At 36.0% G+C, this 23,552-nt stretch overlaps 1 protein-coding gene across 1 annotated transcript in view; it reads left to right on the forward strand.

Moving 5' to 3' along the window:
* Nucleotides 1–23,552, forward strand: part of LOC138702810 (uncharacterized) — a 469,705-nt gene that overhangs the window by 432,508 nt on the left and 13,645 nt on the right. Inside the window, exon 3 of the mRNA XM_069830107.1 lies at nt 7,255–8,689. Within this exon, the coding sequence (XP_069686208.1) occupies nt 8,053–8,689 (637 nt within the window). The 5' untranslated portion in view covers nt 7,255–8,052. The remainder of the gene's footprint in view (nt 1–7,254; nt 8,690–23,552) is intronic.

Below are 23,552 nucleotides of genomic sequence, written 5' to 3' on the forward strand. Positions count from 1 at the left end.
GTAATGGAACGGAGAAAAATTCTCTCCGGCGCCGGGATTTGAACCCGGGTTTTCAGCTCTACGTGCTGATGTTTTATTCACTAAGCCACACCGGATACCCACCCCGGGGTCGGACAGAATCGTCTCAGATTAAGTTCCAACTCCTGGGTTCCCTCTAGTGACTGCGCTCTGCACTACGTCATAGTACTTCGGTACATTCGATACATTAAAATAATACAAATGATATGCGTAAATCACTTCGTGATTTAAGACGACACTTATTCCGTCGGATCCCGGCCAACTAATCACTCATTACGAGTGCACCTCAGCACATGTGTGGACTTCGGTCCTACGTTCATAGACATCTATGACGTAGTGCAGAGGGCGGCCACTAGAGGGAACCCAAGAGTTGGAACTTAATCTGAGACGATTCTGTCCGACGCCGGGGTGGGTATCCGGTGTGGCTTAGTGGATAAAGCATCAGCACGTAGAGCTGAATATCCGGGTTCAAATCCCGGCGCCGGAGAGAATTTTTCTCCCTTCCATTACTCTTTCATCCTGACAAAAGTTGTTAACCTCAAAACCTATAAGGCCGACCTATCTGGGTATATATTATCTAGACTATCACGTATTAAAGGTACATTTTCCTCGGTGCGACTATTGCGATGATAGTTTAACGATTATTGTTGAACGATGAAACGTTGAACGACAATCGTTGGTTATAAAATAGGGCCTATACCATTTTGCTCGGAGCGTCTACGATTTGTTGTTTTTCACTAGTCGCGTGTTTCATCATCCGCGTCAGAAAACGAAGGAACCATGATACACATCTTTCTCACAATAAACGCTAGCGCAGTGGCGGCTCGTGATAAAATATTATGTGTGTTCACAATTTTGTGGTTCCAAAATCGAAGAGAATTTTAAATCGTACGTTTAGTCTAATATGAAATGTCATGATTCCAAAGTTTCACTATCGAAAAAAACCGTATATATATTCAAAACAACATATAATAATAATAATAATAATAATAATAATAATAATGAAACTCAGTCTTTTTATTTCCAATTTTTCTTGGTAAGCCAGTTTAGCCACTTCTTTACTGTTCAAAATTACTTGAACAGAGTTCATTGTTTACGTTTGTTAAAAATGAATACATACCACGGTCCCGTTATTTACAAACGCGTGTGTTCAGTAATATATTTTCATTCACAACACACTGATACGCTATAGCCTATACCAGTACTGTAATCCCATTCGCAGAGATTGATTACTATAAATACATGCCAGTAAATATTATTCTTAAATATTACACATTGCCATACTGATACTTAAATTCATACCACCATCACAGTCAGCCAGCACGTGTTTGAAAGCCAAACTATGCTATTATGCCGACACTGAAGTATAGTAATTCACAAACTACACTCTCGTAGCAGCACTGTACACACATCCACGTAAGTAAACGTTCCTACAGTCAGATGCTGACATCTACAGGCTATTAAATTTCCTCCTCGAGATATAGCACGTGAACGATATGCATCGATGGACCTGACATCTGTAGGATAGATTCACTGTTCACTTAACGCTTTGTGCTCTTGACGAGTCATAAGCGGCCAGCTATAAAGACAATTTTCTCCCGCGCATACGTGAAATTCCTGTAACCATCTCGAAAACAGCACGGCTTGTACGTGAACGGATGTTGCCAAGTTTACATAAGAAGTTTATGCAAGATGCGGGAAGTTTAAAATACTCGATTCTGATATTATACATCCCCACTACGTCAATACGGTATCAAATAATAAAACTGGTCGTGCATTAATGGAAACAAGGTGTTCACGTGCTCTTGTGCTCTTATTGACGCACCGCCACTGCGTTAGCGACTGACGACATTATATTCAACCTTTTCCTGAACGACTATTCAAGACGTACGACCGTCGTCAACGACTCTAGCGGCAGTCGCTCGTAGGAAAACAGCTCCATATGAAATACAAAGACATAGTGCTCAACGATTATCGTTGCACGATCATCGTTGAACGATCATCGTGATAGTCGTACCGAGGAAAACGTACCTTAAGCCTGGTGGCCCGTTACTGTCTCACCCCATCATTTCAACGGATGGCCCAAAGATCTTGTTCCTAATGGGCGGTAATTTAATACTTGGCGTAGTATCCTTGTTCTTGGTATCCTGAGTATATGAGATTTCCAGTTATGCTTATAATTTTGAGTTTTCTCTAAAATTGGGTCAATATTTAATTCTTTCAAAATATCCAAATTTTTCTTATTGTCTAAGCCAGCGGTTTTTCTTAATAAATTCATTTCATTGGCAGTGATTCGGTGTTTATCACCAAAGCTCGGAACTTGGGGACTTGTGTCTTTGAACGTGGCTAAGCGACCGGACTTCAATGTCAACAAACTCCCGCTTCCAGCACAGAGGTACTGTCAGGTCTGCTATAAAAGTGGTTCCTGGCTGGAACAACATAATGATAATATTATGATAGGTTGAAACACGTAATTTTATAGCATATATATATATCAATAAACCTGCAAAATACATCAAATTTACAGTTCTGCTCTGTATATTTTATTACAGTGTATGACTACATGCATTAGAAGATTTTCGAACCCATAACTTGTTAGTTAAACATGATTTGAAACGAAGAAAACTTATTTCCACGTCACATGAAGTGACGGGAGCAAAATTATTTTTTTTTATTTTATTTATTTTAACTAGCTATCTATTGAATACAAATTACATTTATAAAACAAAAATGTTTCAAGCCACTACCGTAAGAGCCAGGCTCGTGTACGGTGTGGTCTTTGTCAGTAATATAACATAAAATTTACAAGGACACTTTACTAAATAGAGTAAGTAACTTAATTCAAACCAATAAATACAAAACAAGAGCAAGAATAAAGAAGAAAGAGAAAAAGAGAGAAAAATACACATTTAATATAAATTTACAATTCGACAGAAGCCAGTGATATTCAATAAAAACAAGAATATAGTCGACAGAAATAAAATGTAAAAAAATACATTTCTTAATATTATATTATATCGTGGATAATTTTACAAATTTATTTTTAAAAGCTTCAATTTTAAAAAATTTCAAATTTGGAAAATGGTTTGTAATTGTATTATAAAGTCTTAGGCCGAAATAAAGTATTGAATGTTTTCACTGTCACTGTTTCCTGTTCGATTTTCAGTAGTTGCTAGCTGATCTCGTATCTGAGAAAGATAAGTATCCTAAATTTGTCTCGAAAATAGTTTTCAATTTCTATGTCACTACTAGGAAAGATTCCACTACGACTTGATCCATGGCTATGGACAAATTTTCCACCGATTTAAGGGACTGCAATGTATTTCAATGAATGCCCGTTTGCAATGTCTAGTTTGTGTTTGACACAAGTTACAAAATATAAACTCTCCATTCGAAGAAAATAATGTATCTCCTCAGAATTCCTCCACAAATTCTGTACCTAAATTTTAAGAAATATATTTTCAAACGTACGTATACAATACCCATTCGAATAATACGTATTTTCTTATTTTCAAACAGACCGTTTACCTCTAATTAATTATCTGAATGTCATTGGCTTCGACACGACACAGTTTCCTCGTCTCTCTTCCTGTCATTCGATGTGACCACTTTCTTAGTACACACGACTGTCCCAGAGCACTTGCAGCGTGAGCTTTGTGTACGTTGTACCTGTAACCTTACTCATGCACATGACACACAAGTCCCCAAGTTCCGAGCTTTGTTCATCACATTTACGGATGGTCCAAGTTTAATTTCCATACACGAGAACAGGTCACGTCAATGTTTTATAGGACTTAATTCTTGCATGTTTTTGGATGGGAGAAGGTTTGAAGATGTTATTAATGGTATTCATTGCATAGTTAAAGTAATTCGATTTTGTAAAAATGTATTTTTCTTGTTCATCGCTTAAATGATGACCCAAACATTTAAAACATGAGACCTGTACTACAGATTTATTATAAAGGCAAATTTTGCTGCGGAGATGATTTTTTTAGACGAATCCCATTATTTCATTTTATTAACTGAAATATATTATTACCTCTCTACTTCTTAATTTCTCTTTGATGTCTTATCTTTTTTCTTTCTATTGTATAGGCTAATTCATAAAAATTCCTTTACCGGTATAAAGACACGTGTTTAATCCTTATACAAAAAATTAATTGAAAAATACTTTTTTTTTTACCTTCAAACCTGTATTATCCCCCCCCCCCTTAGAAATGTAATTATTAGAGCAGTGCAAAGGGAGCAGTTGTTCGACACACCGGCAACAGGGCAAGGGTTGTAAATTCACCTTGTGTACCCACAGAGGTCTGACTCTGCGGTACACAGGATAGCTGCAAGCAGTAGGTACAGCTTAGTAAAGCAAACGTCAGTACTGAAGAAACATAAGAACAGTTCGGTTCTAGTGTTACGATGTCTAAGGCGGAGCAAATTCGTTCGGCAAAGTGTAAGAGACTTAATTCCGAATATGGTGATATTTTTGTTAATTGATTCAAGCATAAAACAAATTGGAATACATTGAATCGAATTATGGGTTTATACCTGATTGTATAACGGCTTTAGAAAAGTCTGTTACAAAACTGGTTGATCAGATTTCCCTACTGCGAAATATCTGGAAGAAAGTGACTCAAGTAGACGATAAAATTGGTAAGATAATATCTGCGAAAATAACAAATAAGTTGAAAAAATGGTGGATATTATAAACTCTGAAAGATTAGTGACAGTATTTCTGGAGATAAGGATTCCTTTGAAGAACTAACAGAAGTTGAAAAAAAAATGTTTTACAGGATTTTACGTATGCCCCAGTTGTCTCAACAGACGTAGAAAGAAGCCTCTCCACATATAAGGCCATGCTATCAGATAGACGAAAATCGTTTTCTGTTAATAACTTACAAATGTCATTTGTTGTGCATTGTAACAATATTTGGAAGAAATCTGATAACGTATAACATGTGCATTAATAAATCACACTCATTGTAAAGAAAAGGAAAAACAAAAAACTATTTTTCAAGTGCTTTTGCGAATAGAATAACATGAACCCGTTACAAATAAACAGTGATTTTGTTTGCGTTCTGTATGAAATCATACATGTATACAGTATATTATTTGTTTAGGATGAAATGGTTAATTAGTTTTGTAATTTTGAAATCTTACTAAAGTATCTGTAGGAAATTAATTGTAGAAACGTTAGGGAACTGTGTCATTTCTATTGTGTCGTCTGTACGTGAACACATCGTGTACATGACCGTCGCTTGTACACAGGGAACACGCCGAGTAACGTCGGAACCCTTGCTATGATGCCATTCTGTCTGTCATAAGCTCCGTCTGCACAGCTCTAGTAATTATTTAGGAATGCACTTCGACACAACATTTCCTTATACTAGAGTGTAAGGGATATAAGTGCCATTATTTTAGCTGATGATTGTTCATGTTATAAGGAAGAAAAATGTTTTTACAATATTTTTCTAATTGAAATATTTAGCTAATTATTAAAGTTTACAATATTAGACGTTTGGCAACGTTGCTGGATGGGGAGGAGGGAGTTTACAAGTACACAGTACAGCTCAAGCGGATACAGACATACCGGTACAAAACAGATGCTCTGTTCTAATGCAGAGGCGGGCTGTTGTTTACATGAAACGAACAGCAAATGCAAACTTTCAATCTTATTAATAGAACTTTATGATAAATTTCAATTTTATTTAACAGTATTGGTAATATTGGTCCATTTTTTATTTTACTCTAAAAAAATAAACAGTAATGGTTTACTGCACAAAATCACACCAACTTTTTTTTTTAAATGCAAAATTTTAATCTTTCCCTCATCCATAAAGCAGTATCATTTTAAAAGAAATTTCTGTTTGTGTGATTTTCGAAACGAGGTAAGAGACTCCTAGGGTGCTATTCATAGACATTTCGCAAGCCCGCGCTACGAGCGTGCTAAACAGGATTCATATCATATCATATCGCTAACACTGGTTTATGAATACGAAAAACGTTAGTTCGCTTATCATCCACCGAAAGCCTGCGCTAGGAATGTCTATGAATAGGGCCCCTAGTTTCTAATAATCGTTACGAAATCGCTACAAAAGTTCGCCGATTAGGTAACCTTCATTGCGGAAAACATTGACTGTACATCATCTTGCCTAACTTGAATTACGACGAATTTGTCCATAAATTAATAACATATGATATTCCTAAACTGTGAATGACATTGTGAGTTGTTTATCGAATACCCTGTACTGAACTGTCATCCGCTCGTCAGTAGAGCTATGGACAGGGAGCTTGAACTCAGCTGACTCGTACTTGTGTCTGTGCAGAGTACTGCCTGCTGTACACGTTGCCACGTCTCTCACGCCAGAATATTAACAAATTTAAGCATGCAATTTTATTAAATTTCAAGAAAACGTAATAGAGCACACAAATATGTATTTAAACTAATATTAACTCTTTGCTAGATATATCTACTGATATCATTTTTTTCGTAATTTTACTAACGATATAAGCAGTATATTTTTTCTACGAAAACTAACAAGTTTTGACTCTATGTTGTATGAACATTTTTTGATCCTGTACAATGTCCCCGACGACTTATCCCTTACATCCTGTATATATCAATGACAATCATTAACATCTTTTAGCCCACACCTGTGGAGTAACAGTCAGCCCGTCTGGCCGCGAAACCAGGTGGCCCGGATTCGAATCTCGGTCGGAGCAAGTTACCTGGTTGAGGTTTTTTCCGGGGTTTTCCCTCAACCTAATACCAGCAAATGTTGTGTAACTTTCAGTGCTGGACACCGGATTCATTTCACCGGCATTATCACCTTCATCTCATTCAGACGCTAAATAAACTGAGTTGTTGATACAGCGTCGTAAAATAACCCAATAAAAAATCATCTTTTAGCCACCGGCGTTCTGGCGCGGTTTCGATCCCCGCTTGGGCTGATTACCTGGTTGGGTTTTTCCGAGGTTTTCCCCAACCGTAAGGCAAATTTCAGGTAATCTGTGGCGAATCCTCGGTCTCATCTCGCTATCACCAATTCCATCGACACTAAATAACCTCGTAGTTGATACAGCGTCGTTAAATAACCAAGTAAAAAAAATTATCATCTTTTGTAGTATTCTCACTAAGCACGACTTAGGTTATCGGAAAGATAAATATAACAGTAATGTTCTGATATATTTTACTGTATAAATTGTTCCATATTTGAAAACTTTTCTTTTCTTGCTTTCCAGAGAACCTGAAGTCAACACCAATACCCTGCTGCGGATGTACTTCCCTGGAAGAGATCAATTGTGGTACGGACTTCTTCTTTTTCTTCCTCAATCTACATGGACAGTGGGATATCATCATAGGAATGATTCCATTTTTTAGAATTGTTTTAGTGGTCGCTTATTTTTACGTAAGATTAAAGGAATTTCAGTTTCAAAAAGAAGGAAATATTTCGATATGTGTGCAGTCTTAGAGAAACATTTTAGTTTAAAAATGTGACATATACAGAGCATGAAATGTTGGTCCAGTGCGATATTCATTGATCGTAATGAATTAAGGATTTTAAAATTAAGCTTTTTATGATTATAATTGGCCAAGAAGAAAAATCTGTACCTTATTTAAGAAAAATTCACTAATTTACGAGTATATCGTGAATTCATGTATATCTGCAAAAAAAACTTAAAGTATTTGTCTTTAAGTACATTACATTACTACGTTCAAAAAGAATGAAATTAATGTTAAAGGACAGATATACATTTAATTCCTCTCTTCTTGTACAGTATTTAAGAACGTGTGAACTATTATAATGTAATAAATAGTGTACCATAAACAACTTTAGCCTACAAAATGAATTTAATACAATGAACCCGTCGTGAAGTAATTTATGGAATTAAATACTTTAATACTTCAGACTTTTTGATACGCAGTTAATGTGTAATTGTATTGTTTAAGTGTTGTTTAGTTTCAAATCGCTGATCCAGTGTATAGTTGCACACATAGTGCATTGTGAAATAAGCGTGCATGTCTTGACATCAGCGGCGATGGCTTCTAAGGTAATCGCAAAGAAGAGGAAAGACAGTCAGTGCGGGCATGACTGGGTGGCGTACATCTTCATCGTGATGGTCTGTTGTTCGCTTGTAGTAGGCGATGCCTTTAGGAACTCGTCCATCTTAAACCGCGGAGGTAGTGGCGTGAAAATAGGAAGTTCCTCACGATCGCGGGAAGGGACGGGTATCAAACTCGGTAGTGGTAGCACTAGTATTAGTGTTGGTGAAACAAAGAGACACCGCGATGGAATTAAAATCGGCGACGGCACCAGGACAAGAGACCCAAGCACCATTAGGGTACCAGTAACACTAACACCAAAACTCGATTCTTCCAGTGATACCCAACTAAGAACGGAGTCCACGCCTAAGGCAGATGAAGATAAAATAGATTTGACGTCCGGTATTTCTGAAATTTCTGTGATAGAAACTGAGTGGTCATCGGTGAAAGCGAAGTTGAATGTTGGTCTGCTGGTTCCTGATCTGATGTTCCTAAAGAGACAGTTTATAAAGGCGTTCCAGGAGGGTGTAGGTAGTCTACGGAGGAAGAAGAAGGGACGGATATTCACGTTGTTTGACAACTACGACATCGTGATGCAGCTCGTCATGATGAAATTCACACCCAGTCCAATAGGTAAGTAGATGCTGTGCATGTTTATTACTATTATTTTACTGACTTTAAACCTTAAATCGGCAAAGTATCCTATAGGATACAGCAGGTTAATAGGCTATATGCTATAATTTTAACAGAACAATAGAAAAAAATTGGTATGAAAATGGAATTAATTTGTATCATCTCGTGGAGTGCGGCGACTTGTGACGGGGGTGGATTTGCTGCTTTTTCCACTCTGGAATTAATCCCATCCCAGCTTTGCCAGTCTTATTAGGCACACTCAAGGTGCCTTTCTTGGAAATAACGAAACCACGTTTCTTGCAGGCTCCTATGATTTTAACGTATCTGTACTTCGCATCGGAAGGAGTTGTTATGTACCCCTCCCAACAAGGCTCGATTTTCTTGGGAATTGCTACTGTGATACACCGTGCACTCTGATTATGAAATCACTCACTACTGATCTGTCACCTCTCGCCGCAGTTCAACTGTCGGTGTGATTCCTGACGCATATGATGTCATTCAAATTCGTTATAAGAGATCGGAAACAACCCTGTAATCCATATCAGTCTGATCCCATAATGCCCGTTTTTCTCTGAACAGCCCAATTAACTCACAAGTTGCAGTCTTGTTCCACTCCATTATGCCAAGTTGACATCGGAACACAGATGAATAATCACGCCAAGCGCATAGAGAATGCGTATAAGATAATACGCAATAATGCAAAACACATGACGTGATGATTCCAGCAAGACTCAGCTCGTACCGTTTTATTCAGCGGGTGTGTTTTATAACAAGTTACATGATGCGCGAACATATTATACAGGGACATCATTTCATTTTTACTTCAATTTTTATTGTAACTGAGTTTTTGAATGTACTTCACTCCCACCCCCTCTACTAGTAAACTTCCAACCGTTCTCCACACAGAACCAAGCGTATACAGTCAAAGTCGCCTTACGGTCATAGTAAACACAAACAGTACTGAGTTAGTGAGTATAGTATGTTCCAGAAATATGTTCGCTTTCAACATTCTCACACAGATACTGTCGTCCGTTTGCCTATGTCTCATCCCGGTTTCTCCCACCCACTTCTGCCCGTCCCTTTGTAGCTGGGCTGTCTTAGCTCTTTTCTGAAAACATTAATTTGTGTTAGGAATTGAACGTCTACGTAATATTATGCAACTGCTTAAAATAACTTAAATAAAGAGGCCGCGTTAAGAAATTAACTGTCACGTGATTTCCTCCCTTTATACAACCCTGTGACAAAACCAGTAAATAGCATGTTTGAATAATTTTATCTTTTCGGATCGGGCAGAAGCGAAGATTGAATTTACAGTACGTAAGATACTCTTTTATAGAGTAGGTACAGAATTATTTCAACATGAGTTACTAGTACGAAAGACGAAACTGGTAATTGGAATTAGATGCAATAGTCTATAGTGCGATAAAATGCACAAAAGAACTGAAACCTGTATAGAAATGAACGGCCATCATTTTCAAATATGTGTTTAAATATCCATATTATGATTATTTTTCAATTCAACTTCTTTCTCTATATTGTACGCTAATGTGCTGTAGACAGTATAATATACACTGCATAATGAATACGTCCGAATGGACAGCTCAGTTCGAGAGTAAAAACACTTATTGTTAATACAGTACTGTATTTTGATAAAACAAAAAGCTAATGAAAATGATCAAACTCAAAATCGCGATATTTCCTACTTTACGTAAATGGATTAAACTACTTTTCATCCCACCTAGTAAAGTGATTTGTTGTATCTTACTCCAGTATCATCGAAATCCAGTCGTGGAAGGGGTTAGCAAACGGTGTTTCCGGTTCACAACCTTTTCCAGAGGTATAGACAGGTTAATATTAGAAGTGTTAATAAAAATAAAATGATGTCCCTGTATAAAGATGTTTTATAACATCCTTTGATCTTTACCGACACCCGATGGATAACATATAACTTGCTATATAACACAAAAAAACTCATTTTATATAACATTTTCTTCCCGTTTGTACAACAAGTTATATAACTTTGTTATATAACGTGTTTTGTTATATAGTGTGGACCCAACTTTACTTAAAATTATATACCTACTGTTAGAAATGTTCTTTCGTGAACTTGTAAATCATAATCTGATTTGGTTTGATATTCGGTTAGTTCACAATATTTTCGAAAGCCATTTTTTGTATTATTACCATTATTATTATTTCATCACTAACACAATGACAACAACTAGAAAGATTCAAACGGAGAAGCGAGGTGCGAACTAGATTCGACCTTTCTTTGAACACATGCCTCTCAACTCTGAATGTATGCTGTCTAATTCGTGAGATCCGAAGCCCATGTTGAACCACCTTTGCTTTGCTTATTATGGAAATCAGCATTATTTAGATAACAATAAGAGTAAACAAGACAAGTTCTCATTTGAAAGCCAAGCATCTTGCTTCTGATTATTGAAAACACGTCGGTAGTGGTGGTTACATCTACAATATACTCTCGGTATACAACGCAACTAAATATAGATGCTGCGGTTTGGTTTGCGGATTTCTCAGACTGAGATGAAGCTCTGGTGTAATTGCCGCGTACGGTTGAAGATCTGGTTACCTCGGTTTTGGATACACGCCTCTTCATCTTCCAGGTATTGCGAGAAGACCTCATTTATATCTCCGAATGATGTTAGTTCTACTTATCTAAATATGTGAACAGTAATGTCTAAGGAGCGGATTCTTATGTAATTAAATATTCTTTTTGCGTGTGATAAAACACAATTAACAAAGTTAAACATTCCAAACATGAAGTTTAAAGTTTGAAACCCGAATTTTATTTCACATAAAAACACATATTTTCACAAAAAAATTATGTAAATACATATTTTCAGGAAATGTATTATAAATACATAAATCTTGAAGATTTTTTACTTAAGTAATTTTTTTACAAGAACTTTTAAATATTTTAGAACTAAATCAATTATATCATTCAGAAGTACGTTATCTTTTTAAGAATTCTTGGTTGCTTCGTGTTTCTAAGCGCTGTGTGGTGTATCCGTGATCCAATTTGTAATAGTTTCCCCTCAAGTTCTGAGAACTGCTAGGCAGCATATCAATGTTATTATCAGAGAATAAATTAACGTGGACAAGAAGGAGAGATCTTGCAACATATAATCAGGAATGTTTATTGTTGCTGAAGATGATTTCATTACACGCTTTGTTTGTGAAACACAGCAGATAAGAGCTCGGGTATGAACATTATTTAATTTAAACAAATCTCCCGCCTCTCGCTCATGTCTATCAAGTAAGGCAACATATCTTGTTGTGACTCCCTGTTATCGGGCTTCGTCAATCGATATCCTTAAAGATATACTGTAGGATGGTTGTTTAAAAACGATTTGGCTTTCCTATTAGCAAATCTAAGCTTTTTGTGTGACACTATAAAAAAACTCGAAACATCCAAAAACCTGTTGTCTGAAACAGGGAGGTGCGTGCCGTGGAAACTGAACTAGACTAGCTACCAGGTTCAGAAGCACAAGTACTAAGGGACAAATTCCAGAATGTGTTTGGGAAAAACAGTGGATATAAAAAAATGTGTAAAGTTGCTCAAGTATTGGAGGGTGTGCCTGTAGGTGAAATTGACGGTGTTTGTGTTTGTGACATTCCACTCTTTAAATATGCACGTCTGACGTCCTGTGATGTGGAAAGATCGTTTTCACAGTATAAGTCGTTGTTCAGAGATAATCGGCATGCATTTGTAATGGAGAATTTTGAAATGACCTTTGTTGTTCACTGCAATTTTCTGCCAACTACTAGCACTCAAGTGTGGTTGGTGAGTACCTAGTAACATTTTTTTTTCAAGCTAAGTAAGGCATTTTTGTCATATTAAAAAAAAAATATTTTTTTTTTTATTTTTAGCAAATTTTTCGTACCTTTCCGCACATAAAAAATAAATATATTGAAATTTTTAGCACAAAAATGTGCTCTCTAGTAATGACATATAGCGTGTTTTACGTGCTAACAATACTGGCTATAATTATCGAGGATTCCAGTTCGATTCCATGCATTAACTCTAGAATGCTTCCATCATTGAGCAGTACGGTATTGCTATTCATACGTAAAAATAACGTAATAGGCGAAAGAAGGTTTTTTTTAAATGATTATTAGAGAAGAAATATTAGCTCCGGCACCAGAGATCAAACCCGTGTCCTTGGTTCTACGTACCAAGTGCTCTAACCACTGAGCTACGCCGAAGTTCAATCCACAGCACCGGATCGAACCCCCCTCTCTTCTAGTGTTTTTTCCTATTGTGGCCTGACTCCAAGTTCGACATGTATGTTGACATATTATTATATCAAGTCAACTGCCTCCTCTACGCAGACGATTTACAAATCTATATCCATACAATCCCTGATTCACTCAATGACGCAATACAAAATCTTAACGACGACCTTGAATCTATATCTACATGGGCCAGAAAGTTTGGTTTGACTCTCAATACAAGAAAATCACAAGCAATCCTAGTGGGACATCAACGTCTATTATGCAATATTACTCCTGCTCTTCCAGTCAAGTTAAACGACACAATAATCCCTTTTGCTTCCTGTGTTAAAAACCTTGGAGTTTACTTTGATATGCATTTAAACTGGAATAACCAAGTAACCCATATTACCAAAAAAGTGCTTTCCATACTACATTCCTTAAACAGCATTCGAAAATTCCTCCCGCTATCACTCAAGAAAATACTAGTGGAAACACTAGTAATGCCCCACTTCGATTATTGTGATTTTCTACTGACCGACCTCAATTTCAACCAGTCGCAAATATTACAACGTATTCATAATTCTTGTGTTCGCTTCGTCTGCGATGTCCGTCGCGCTGACCACATTACCCCATCCTTCCAAACTCTAAACTGGCTACGGCTTAACGAACGTAGAAATTTTTATTCCCTTGTTCTCTTTTTCCAAGTTCTCCACGCCTCTACACCTACCTACCTTGCCTCCCGGTTCAGTTACCTGTCATCATATCATAATCTCTTCACACGCACGCAAAATAGTCATACTAACACATAAGACATCATCGTATTCATCATCATACACAATCTCGCTCTCGCGCTTGTGGAATACCCTACCCAGTGACATCAGAGACTGTCGGAATTTAGTAGCGTTCAAAAGCAAGCTTATTAAGCATTTTCTTACTGCGTAGAGTAGGTTTAATTTTTAATTAATCAATAAAACAAATGCTTCTCTCTTCTTAACTTTTACAATAAACTGTCTAGCTTTTATTAATCAGTTAATCTTTTAGTACTTTGATTTTATTGTATTTGTAAATTTAATATTAATTGTAATTACAATTGTAATTGTATTCTTAATATTGTAGTTGTAATCCCCTGGTAGAGTGGAAGAGAAGGCCTGATGGCCTTATCTCTACCAGGTTAAATAAATAAATAAAAATTATAAAAGAATCGCACTCAACTGTACCTCTATTTGGACGGAATTTCTCTCAAAAGTGGCCTACACACTAGTCAGCATGAATATGTTTTGACGTAAGTTTCGTTCATAAATATTCGCTGTTGTAGAATAAATACCAGCCGGTATTTCAATTATCTAAACAACTAATTTAATGCACAGCACACACACTTCAAACGTATTTAAAAGAAGTACACAAGCACACACGTCTTCTGTCACTAACATCTCAGACTGTATTAAGCTGTAGTCTTGCTTCTTAATCAGAGGTGGGATCTTTCCTCGTTCTTCTAATCAACCGTGACACGAACGCACTGTAGTTGTTAATAGTACAGGGACATCACTTTATTTTTGCTTGCACTTTTATTGTACCTGCATTTCTGAATGTACTTCACTCTCACCCCTTCACTAATGTCCTTGCTCCCGTCAGACACACAAACTTACGGCCGCTGTTGCATTCGAAGTCTTCAAGAGGTGAAGTAAACATTGCAGTGTATAGCGTGTTTCAGAAATAAGGTTGCGTTTTCTATCGAAGTAAGAACCTATATTAATAATATCGTACTAAAAAATTATATTGAAGAAACGATAAATTCAATTTCAGAGAATATGCTTCAAAATAGTTTTAATAATATGCATAAAAGAATTGAAGCCTGCATTGTAATGAACGGCAACCATTTTCAGCAACTTGTTTAAAAATTCAGATTAGCTTATTTTGAATTGAGGTGGCTAGAAGCAAAGGAATGCTAGTGACATTTGTAACAACATGAGTTAAGTGCATCCAGTGTAAGCTAAAGTATCTAAAATTTTTGTGGCAAAGGGATATTTTAATCGCATCACACATTAAAATTTAAATAAAAATTTCACCGATTTTAGGAAAGCTTAAATATTTAAACCCCATTTTCTGAAAAGTACCTTAAGTGTACTTACAGCCCTTTACTTATGACCCCCCTCAATTTAAATGCACTCTCTATATTGTATGTTAACACCAATAATTAGTATGCTAAATAAAGTAGACATTACATAACGAACATAGCTGCCTGAAAAGTTGAGTTTTTGAACAAAACAATGTTACTACTCTACTGTATTTTGATAAATTCCGTAAAAGTGATAATCAAACTGAAAATCGTAATATCGTATTTCCCTACAACATAAATGGATACACTACTTTTCTCTCCTCCTATACCTAATAAAATGATTTGTTTACATATTGCACTAGTAACATCAAACTCCTGTAATGGAAGGGGGCAACAGAGTTTCCGAGTATAGCCAGGTCAATGTTAAAAATGTTGGTAAAAATAAAGTGATGTCCCTGTATAATGATTTTGTACCCCTGAGAATTTACACCATTTATAAGATTTTACTGATATAGATTACTGTGAAATTCATTGGTTTCTTCATGACTATTACAGTTTTACTACGTCACACTACTTTTGCCCAACAAAACGGTACGAAAGGACGTCTTTCAACCAATCATGGCTGCTTATCGCACAATTTTATCGCGTACCTAGCATTTGCACAGGGACATCATTTTATTTTTACTTCTATTTCTATTGTACCTGAGTTTTTTTAATCTACTTCAATCCCACCCTTTGTACTAATGAAGTTCCAACTGTCCTCTACACACAGATCCAAGACCGCATATAGTAAACAGCACTGAGTTAGTGAGTATAGTACGTTCCATAACTATGTTCGCGTTTTCCAGTGACGAAAGAGCTTTCAATATTGAATCATATTTTCGCACAAGTACTGTCCGTTTGCCTATGTCGCATCCCGATTTCCCCCACCTGCTTCTGCTCGCCCCTCTTTAAAAGCTGGGCTGTCTTAGCTCTTTTCTGTAAACATTAATTTCTGTTAGGAATTGGACATTTACATAATATTATACAACTGTTTAAAATAACTTAAATAAAAGGGCCTCGTTAAGTAATTAACTGTCACGTGATCCCCCCCTTTCTACGACCCTGTAGCATAACCACTTGGACGGCCAGTGGATAGCAATTCTGAGTAATTTTACCTGTGCGGGCCGGGCAAAACTGAAGATTGAATTTACAGTACGTAAGGTACTCTTTTATAGAGTAGGTACAGTATTATTTCAACATGAGTTACTAGTACGAAGAACGAAACTGACAATTGGAATTAGATGCAATAGTCTATAGTGCGATAATATGCACAAAAGAACTGAAGCCTGTATCGAAATGAACGGCCACCATATTCAAAAATGTGTTTTAAATATCCATATTATGATTATTTTTCAATTTACCTTCTTTCTCTATATTGCTGTAGACAGGATAATATACACTGCATAATGAATACGTTCGCATGGATAACTCAGTTCGTGAGTAAAAACACTTATTCTTAATACAGTACTGTATTTTGATTAAACAAAAACCTAATGAAAATTATCGAACTGAAAATCGCAATATTTCCTAGTTTACGTAAATGGATGAATTACTTTTCTTCCCTCCTATACTTAGTAGAGTGATTTTTTTGTGTTTTACTCCAGTATCATCGAACTACAGTCGTGGAAGGGGATAGCAAACTTTGTTTCCGGTTCTCTAAAGGTATAGCCAGGTTAATATTAAAAATGTTATTAAAAATAAAATGATGTCCCTGTATAATTTTATCACTACCCTAGCATTTGTTTCTTTGTTTGCCAACATTTCAAACTGCACTGGTCTGGACGTCAAAAAACAGAAAATTACAAACCACTCCAGTCGATGCACAGCACTTTCAAATATGACTCGCATTGGCATTCAAGAACAAGAATTAATAAAGATCACTGGTCATATATGAAGAGCACCATTCGGAAATCCTGAATAAGTTGAGGGATACACCATGTACATCAACGGGTTCACTTCTTTTACGCACAAGTCCAATATAACATCAACTGAACCACCAACCACTTAAACAATCAAATTTGAAAATTGTACTTTCAATAATTGTTTCTTTTAAAATTATTCAGGTTTAATTTTTTTATTTCACCATCGTTAATTAAAATGTTTGTTCATGTCATCATCCCTAATTAAAACTTTTCTAACACTTGTTTATATTATTTACATTATGTTTGTTATAGCTTCTGCTATATGATATTATGGATAGTCACGTATCAGAGATTGTTTAATACTAAGATTTATTGAAAATCATCCGTCAGGTGACGTTGATTACTGGGATCCGGATGATTGAAGTGGAATGCAAATGTTTTAATAAAAATGAAACTGAATCAACAAAGGCTTCTTGACTAGTAACCGTCCAGAGAGTTCAATGAAGATTCTATATTTGGCACAGCTGATACCAAGAAAGCAGCTAATCATAACACACTACTGCCATCTAGCGTAATATTTGTAATGTTGGGATGGTACAATAATACATTTGAAGACAGTGGTATATTTTCGTAAGTCAATATTTTATTGTATTGGAGTACTTTGTTACTTCTAATCTTTATATACTTTCTTGTAATCGTGTAATAATCAATGAAATCCCACTCGAGTCTAGATAAATCAAAACCTCTAGTGAGATTACTGTTGATAAAACCTAACGACCAGCTTTGATAATTCTGGTTGCGTTAGTGCACTGGATCAGTGAGATTGATCAGGGAATTGAAGCCAATTAGGTCAATTGGAAATATCTAGATTAAACTGGTAATACATTTAAACATAAAGTGCCAACGTTCATATTTGAACCTGTACGATAAGGCAATTTAATTAAGAGGAGAGGTACACCGTTGGCCTGCAAAAATTTAGTGAAATTAATTTTTTTTTGTATCTCAGCTACTATAAAAGCTAAATGAACAAAATTTTTCATGTTTAATATACATACATCACACTTCATAAAACATTATTCAGAATATTAGCAGCTACATTTTCATACCTCATATTTAATTTATCATATACAGGGTGGGGCATAGGAACCAAGTGTTTTTAAAATAATCATAAAACAGTTAGTTTTTGTTTTCAACACATTTTATTCGTAGAACAACGTTTGTGAGAACATACCATTTCAATTATAAGCGAAAAATTACATCTGGCATGTGATGTCCGTCTGTGTTGACACATTGTTTAAGGCGCATACGAAAATTCACCTCTATTCTTTCCAAGGGATCTCTGTTGATTTGGGTGATGTGTTGACGTACTGTGTCCTTTAATTCATCTAATATTCGGGGCTTATCCTCGTAAACACGTGCCTTTAGATCATGGATGGGCATCGTGCCTCACTTGAGAAATAATGCCTCAATGACCTTCACAGAGCTTATCGCTCTGAGTGACATCATCTTCACAGTCCCCGTTCCTCCCTCACGCAGCTCCTAGGCGTGGGCAGGTTCTATATCAGTTTCATAAGCAATATCAGTGGTGGCATAATGACATTATCAAGGCAGTGTGTACGCGTTAGAAAACCATTATTTCATGAGAAATGGGAGGAAGAGTTTTTTTGCTGTTTAGAAGGGGAGAAAATACGATGCATGTTATGCTCGAAAATCCTATTAGGCATTAATAAATTTAATATACAACGACATTACTTGTTATGTCATAAAGAATATGCTGAATTAGAAGGTAAGACAAATTAAATGTTATTTTTTCGTACTATTCCGAAGAAAATTTATGATCTTAACATTTGCATAGTATACTAAATACGACATTATACCTTAAACACGCTGCATTAAAAGGTACGAGGAATTAAATGTTGTTCGTACGTATTATTTCCAAAAGAAATTTATAAAAAAAAAAAATACCAAATGTGCGTAGAAAACGAAATATGATTTTCTGAAATTATTTTAGGTCGAGAACGTGCATATCTATTAAGTAATCTTGATAAACGCCAGAATATTCAAGAAAATATACCTAGACAACCTGATGGAATATTATTGGCTAGTTACGCAATTTCTCGCCTGTGATTTAAATCAATTGAATGATGGAGAAATAGTAAAGAGGTTTATGATTAAAGCTGCCCAATTAATTTGGCAAATTGAATAAAAGTTTTCGAGTCTCTCACGTTAACCAAGCGCTTTCCTAATAATTCGCCACTGACCGCCTTAGCGATTACGATAAGGTGACGCAGGTCACAGCAGTTTATATTTCCCATCCTACTCTGCAGTCTCCTCTCCTAGTAAACAAACTATTTCAAATCGAGTGCCTCACGTAACCGAAAATTGTGCCCATATATGCTTTAGATAATCACATATAAAAATCACGTGGACAGGTCAGGGGACCGAGGGAGCCATGGAACATCACCAAATCTCGAAATGAGACGATTGGAAAACAGGAGGCAAAGAACTGCCATTGACGCTCTGGAGATATGCGCCGTGGCCCCATCTTGCTGAAATCGTCCATCTTGTTTGGGTGTAAATGTAAATCGCCATGCAAAATCCGTGTTACCGTACGATTGCTGATTCAAGAGCAGCTGAATGTCTTCGAGCAGAGCGGCCTGGGCTGCGCAGTATCGCTTGTCTGACTGAAAATTTTCTGGAGTACGCACTCTGTGTTGGGGGCCGGGCGATTTATTCTTCAGTACTGCGCCTTTTTTTTTTTAAGATTTTTTTTTAACCCAACATAAGATTGTGTCACGCACGGGAACAGAATCATTGCGATTAATATTGAATCTGTAGCAAAACTCACGCCGTATCGAGCTCACCGACTCGCCATTTCTAACAAAACAATCATACGCAAACATGCATCCACTGCTCCATGATGCCGACTGCAGGTGAAATGCTATGAGCCACGGAATGGACTGTCACATGCCGCACGTCTCTCCCTTTCATAATGACCGAGTACAAGCCATTCCAAAAACACTTGGTTCCCATGCCCCACCCTGTACATTGGCATATAAAATTTCAACGAATTTATCATGAAAGGCCAATCTTGAACTAAAATTGTAACAGAGAAGAAGAATGATGTCATATAAATGTTTCATGTTTACGTTACACAATTAACCGAATTCTGAAGAAAATTGCCATTATTACTTACTTACTTACAAATGGCTTTTAAGGAACCCGAAGGTTCATTGCCGCCCTCACATAAGCCCGCCAGCGGTCCCTATCCTGTGCAAGATTAATCCAATCCCTACCATCATATCCCACCTCCCTCAAATCCATTTTAATATTATCCTCCCATCTACGTCTCGGCCTCCCCAAAGATCTTTTTCCCCCCGGTCTCCCAACTAACACTCTATATGCATTTCTGGATTCGCCCATACGTGCTACATGCCCTGCCCATCTCAAATATCTGGATTTAATGATCCTAATTATGTCAGGCGAAGAATACAATGCGTGCAGTTCTGTGTTGTGTAACTTTCTCCATTCTCCTGTAACTTCATCCCGCTTAGCTCCAAATATTTTACTAAGCACCTTATTCTCAAACACCCTTAACCTATGTTCCTCTCTCAGAGTGAGAGTCCAAGTTTCACAACCATAAACAACAACCTGTAATATAACTGTTTCATAAATTCTAACTTTCTGATTTTTTGACAGCAGACTGGATGATAAAAGCTTATTCTGTGTTTAATTTCCTCCCGAGTATCATTTATATTTGTTACTGTTGCTCCAAGGTATTTGAACTTCTCCACCTCTTCAAAAGATAAATTTCCAATTTTTATATTTCCATTTCGTACAATATTCTGGTCACGAGACATAATCATATACTTTGTCTTTTCGGGATTTATTTCCAAACCGATCGCTTTACTTGCTTCCAGTAAAATTCCCGTGTTTTGCCTATTGTTTGTGGATTTTCTCCTAACATATTCACGTCATCCGCATAGACAAGAAGCTGATGTAACCCGTTCAATTCCAAACCCTGCTTGTTATCCTGAACTTTCCTAATGGCATATTCTAAAACGAAGTTAAAAAGTGAAGGTGATAGTGCATCTCCCTGCTTTAGCCCGCAGTGAATTGGAAAAGCATCAGATAGAAACTGACCTATACGGACTCTGCTGTATGTTTCACTGAGACACATTTTAATTAATCGAACTAGTTTCTTGGGAATACCAAATTCAATAAGAATATCATATAATACTTCCCTCTTAACCGAGTCATATGCCTTTTCGAAATCTATGAATAACTGATGTACTGTACCCTTATACTCCCATTTTTCTCTCTCCATTATCTGTCGAATACAAATTGCCATTATTAAGTTACTTTAAGTGCGCTGGGCAAAGAGAGGACTGTTTCGAGTGCTTATGAATTAGACAATTGTAAATCTTTGTTTGTTTCATCAAGAAAATTAAAGGAAACTGCCACAAACCCAGTAATTTAGGTATCATTTGATGCATATAATTAGCAGTAATGTTTCGCAGGTTTATTTATGAAAAAAATACTTTCTCAATGCCTACATTCTGACTTTTTTCTTATTCGCAATTATTTAGATACTTTTTCTGAGATACTGATAGATATTATATGATGGTCATATTCTTAAATTTTGTGGCAAACGATATTTCTAACAATTTGCAGCTATAGTTTCGCCGAAACGACACATTTTAGTCAACAAAACAAAACAAAAACTCTTCTTGAGAAAATATTGACGGTTTGTAATAAAAATAATTGTGAAAGAAACAACTAAAACCCTTGATGTATAATTTTAGTTGCAAATTATATAATTCAAACTTAAAAATATACACTAAAAGTTTCATTAGTTTATTTTTAGTTGGTTATTTTAACGACGCTGTATCAACTACTAGGTTATTTAGCGTCGATGAAATTGGTGATAGCGAGATGATATTTGGCGAGATGAGGCCGAGGATTCGCCATAGATTACCTTGCATTCACATTACAGTTGGGGAAAACCTCGGAAAAAACCCAACCAGGTAATCAGCCCAAGCAGGGATCGAACCCGCGCCCGAACGCAACTTCAGACCGTCAGGCAAGCGACTTAACCGACTGAGCCACACTGGTGGCCTTAATTAGTTTATGTAAAACGAATGTAATGTAGGTATGTTATGTTATGTTATGTTATGTTATGTTATGTTATGTTATGTTATGTTATGTTATGTTATGTTATGTTTTCTTTTCTATTATGTGTCGTTTTCTGTTCTGTTATGTTATGTGTTACGTTAGTTTTTTGTTATGTTATGTTTTTTTGTATTATGTTTTTTGTGTTATGTTTTGTTTTCTGTTATGTTATGTTTTATTTTGTGTTACGTTATGTTTTGTGTTATGTTTTATGTTATGTTATATTATGTTTTCTTTTCTATTATGTTTCGTTTTCTGTTATGTTATGTTTTCTGTTATGTTATGTGTTACGTTATGTTTTTTGTTATGTTATGTTTTTTTGTATTATGTTTTTTGTGTTATGTTTTGTTTTCTGTTATGTTATGTTTTATTTTGTGTTACGTTATGTTTTGTGTTATGTTTTATGTTATGTTTTGTTTCTTTTTATGTTATATTATGTTATGTTACTCGTAAGTTATATAATAATAATAATAATAATAATAATAATAATAATAATAATAATAATGTTTTATTTTCGCTGGCAGAGTTAAGGCCATAAGGCCTTCTCTTCCACTCAACCAGCCTTAATCAATACAATACATAAATTTAAATTACAAATATTTACTCTACACTTAAAAGGTTCTCCAGCAATATTCTTCACTACACATTTATATAAATTTAGATAAATCTATAAGGTAAAGTAGTAACTTAATTTATGAGCTAATTTAATTCAATGAATTATAATTAATTTAATATTTTAAATAGCTAGTAAAATGATGAAAATTTAATTTAATATAACCTTACTAGGACTATGTTACAGGGAGAATACATATATTTCTATTTCTATATGTTATATGTAATGTCATATATGGTATGTATGTATGTATGTCCACACTTGTGGAGTAACGTCTAGTGCGTCTGGCCTCGAAACTAGGTGATCCGGGTTCGATTCCTGATTTGGACAAGTTATCCGATTGAAGATTTTTTCCAGGGTTTGCCCTCAATCCAATACGAGCAAATGCTGGGTAACTTTCGGTGCTGAACCCTGGACTCATTTCACCGGCATTATCACCTTCAGCTCAATCAGACGCTAAATAACCTAAGATGTTGATAAAGCGTCGTGAAGTAAATTACTAAAAAATATATGTATATATGTATGTATATATGTATTTCATTTATTGGGTTATTTTACGACTCTGTATCAACATATCAGGTTATTTAGCTTCTGAATGAAATGAAGGTGATAATGCCGGTGAAATGAGTCCAGGGTCCAGCACCGAAAGTTACCCAGCATTTGCGCGTAATGGGTTGAGGTAAAACCCCGGAAAAAACCTCAACCTAATAACTTGTCCCGACCGGGATTCGAACCCGGGCCACCTGGCCAGACGCGCTGACCGTTTATGTATGTATGTATGTATGTATGTATGTATGTATGTATGTATGTTATATATCACAATGTAGCCCTAATTTGTTTTTCATATACAAACATGTGAAAATTTATTTCTTCGGATAG

The sequence above is a fragment of the Periplaneta americana genome, chromosome 7 (assembly GCF_040183065.1).
Source record: "Periplaneta americana isolate PAMFEO1 chromosome 7, P.americana_PAMFEO1_priV1, whole genome shotgun sequence".
Lineage (NCBI taxonomy): Eukaryota > Metazoa > Arthropoda > Insecta > Blattodea > Blattidae > Periplaneta > Periplaneta americana.